The sequence below is a fragment of the Monopterus albus genome, unplaced genomic scaffold, assembly GCF_001952655.1.
Source record: "Monopterus albus unplaced genomic scaffold, M_albus_1.0 scaffold187.1, whole genome shotgun sequence".
Classification (NCBI taxonomy): domain Eukaryota; kingdom Metazoa; phylum Chordata; class Actinopteri; order Synbranchiformes; family Synbranchidae; genus Monopterus; species Monopterus albus.
The window spans coordinates 852,171-855,221 of NW_018128067.1; the positions used below are offsets into that span (position 1 = coordinate 852,171).

At 38.3% G+C, this 3,051-nt stretch overlaps 1 protein-coding gene across 1 annotated transcript in view; it reads right to left on the reverse strand.

The window, feature by feature from the left end:
* Nucleotides 1-1,641, reverse strand: part of emd (emerin) — an 8,634-nt gene extending 6,993 nt beyond the window's left edge. The window contains exons 1-3 of the mRNA XM_020617194.1: nt 1,369-1,641; nt 926-1,004; nt 527-622 (exon numbers count right to left, since the gene is read on the reverse strand). Coding sequence (XP_020472850.1) covers nt 527-622; nt 926-1,004; nt 1,369-1,371 — 178 coding nt within the window. The 5' untranslated portion in view covers nt 1,372-1,641. The remainder of the gene's footprint in view (nt 1-526; nt 623-925; nt 1,005-1,368) is intronic.
* Between the last annotated feature and the right edge of the window lie 1,410 nt (nt 1,642-3,051).

Consider the following 3,051-nt stretch of genomic DNA (forward strand, 5'->3'; position numbering starts at 1 on the left):
TTTGTGTACAAGGCTGTAGGGTAAATCTGATCGCAGATCAGCTGTATAGCTGCTAATGAATCACTGCTTTGGGTTTTTTTGGTTTGTTTTATAAAATTTGTGGTTACAGTCTCAATTTAACAGAGCTGCCGAGCGTACCTAGACGATGAGTCCCTGCAATAGGTGGATAGGTAATTAAAGTCCAATATGGGGTGACAGCAATTTCATCTTTTGAAAAAAACCAGAAAAGCCAAATGAACATGTGTGATAACATCACTGCTAGCTCAGTAACCTACTAAATAAAGTTAAAGCTAATGTTGGTTACAAAGCTAGCAGTGATGTTACCACATAGGCTGCACTAAGGTGAACAGAATCCCATAATACAGTACAGGTATGAAGATAAAGACACATGATATCAGAATATACCATGGTATACATATTTAATTAAAGCCCAATCAAGAGGGGACTGGAGTAAGAAATGAATGTACTACTGCTTACATACTGTACACTACAGGACATTTACAGCTCCACAAATCCAGCATCCTACCTTCCTCTCTGTAGAAGGTCTTATCAGAGGACGCTTTGCCTGGAGAACTCTTCATGGCCGTTTCAAGCTTCTTCTCATACAACTTTCGAGTTGAGTCTATGTTCAGACAAACTTGTTAATGGGGCTTCAATATCCTTCAGTAAACCTAGCTAGGCTAAACAACAAGCAGCTCTCTGTATGATACAGTACAGCTTAACAGCAGTACAGCAATGATCCCACAGGTCTCTGAAACACTTTGAACAAAAGGTGAACAGCGGAGGAAGATTTCCAGGGTGTACTTCATAAAGTGCCAACTGCAGGCTTCTATCACACTTATTTATTCTGATGATCATAGTTCTTACTGCTAGACCTACAACATGAGGGGGCGATTGAGCCCAGTAATCATAATGTCTGTCTTACCTACTATGGGTCCATGTTTAATGCCATACTCAGCAAGTAACTTGCTGATCTCCTCATTACTTCTCTCACTCAACGCCATCTGCAGACAGATAGATAGACAAACAGCATGGAGACGGAGAAAAGGGAGGAGACTCATGGAGTACACGCTGCTGCCCGCCAAGTTGCTGTCCAGCAAGAAAAGAACTTAAAACTGAGCGCAAACTGCAGTGACTGATCCATAGTAAAGGAAACATTTACAAATGGAAATAACTTAACGCCAAATATCGTACTATAATATTACACTTGGATTGCCCTATTCACCTAATGCCGCGTTAAAACTTAGCAGGGTAAAGAGTAACGATATAAAACCATTTGTGCGCTTTTATGTCGCGCGAGCAACAATCGCAAGCGATTAAAAACAGGAAAAGGCAGATGTGGTGTTGAAATGAAACACGTTCACTTACCATTAAACAAGAACGGTAGGTGGAAAAGGAGTCTGAGAGCAGAACGACAGCAGCAGGCGGGAGGCTGGAGCAGCAGAGTGGGCGTGGCTCGTGGCGGTGTATGGAGACGTAACGCGGCGCACCTACTCATTACACTGCTGGGTTAGTGGAGCAGACGTATTCTGTTGGTAGCGAAACGACTTAATAAAGCCATTGCTTACTTATACATCAAGAAATGTCCACTTTCTGCAAGGGAATATCACGTTTAATGCTACACCTCAACGTTTTACAGACCATATGCCTTTTTCACCGAGGATTATGTATTTTGGCAAGGTGACAATAGGAAAAGCAACAACAAACGAATTGCTTTCCAGCTTTCCGCCATTATATTGGTAACACCTGTACTGTTACAACTTCAAATGGTTGCTGGGAATTCACAAGACCTATTCAATTATATCAATATAAAGGCTAAAAATGAAATATACAGACATAACCCAACTGTAATACACAAGATATTACCTGGAAATCAATAACGTTATACATTTATTCTAAAAACTAAAAAAAAAAAGTTTGGATTCCATGGATTTTTATACTCGCAGAAAAAAATATACATTTTATGAAAGAATTTACGTGACACTTCAGGGGATTCATGTAGAACATAGATAAAAATAAAAAAAATACCAGTTGAAATCCTACCCCATTTTCAAAGTATACATTTATTTTATTTTCCTTACAGTGTGCTGGTACTGAAATTAATATTAGCATCTCCATCCTTTAGTTGACATCCTGGTACTCTGCTCAGAAATGCATTTTATACAATTTTTACATTTTTTTTTTTTTAGTTCTGGCTGCATCGAGTTAGTTTTAATTATAGTCTACAATTTGAACCAATGGATTTATAGGTGTAGGCCTGATGTGCACAAGTTGCAAGACTAAGATTATCCCGCAGCGGCCTCTGGAGGTGAAAAGTGAGTCAGGCCTAATAAGGAGTTGTTTTCCAGGAAGGGCGTTGGCTACAGATTCCAGTAACATACACATTTTCCACTCTCTAGAAGATATATACACTGCATTAGCAAATTAAGAATTGCATTGTGTAGTATAACTGTTCTTACTGTGCATATGACAGATCCTCAATCCTGAACCAACATTACACTTTCATGCTTACTCTATGCTTCAGTTTCTCAGGAAAGCATTCTTTCAGATAAAAATAAGCAATCCAATCATTTTTAAAAATCAGAGCAACATGCGGCGAGTCCCTATTAGAAGATCACTGAAGTTTATTAAATTTATATTTGGACAAGTAGCTTTTAAAATCTGTTAAATTAGCACAATCTAAACAGAAATGTATCTTCAGTTTAAAGACAAAATGCAGTCACTAGACTGACAAAAATACTTAGACAACTTTATTGTGTATCAAAATACTGTCTTACAAACACATTTAAAGCCTTTTTTTTTTATTTAGGACAAGATTCATTTTATTGTTCTGAAATATAGATAACACACAAAGCGAGCTGGAAGGGAGGGAGTAGGTGGCAAGATACAAACACTGTGCAGAAAACAAAGCAACATCTGTACTGTTTTGTTTTTGGTTGTGTTTTCAGGGGCAACCTCTTCTTCAGCCATTCTGTCCAGAACAACTTCAGAAACCTCCCTTTTAAGTTATACAACAAAAAGCTCAACACTCAAAAAGGTGAACCACCAAAC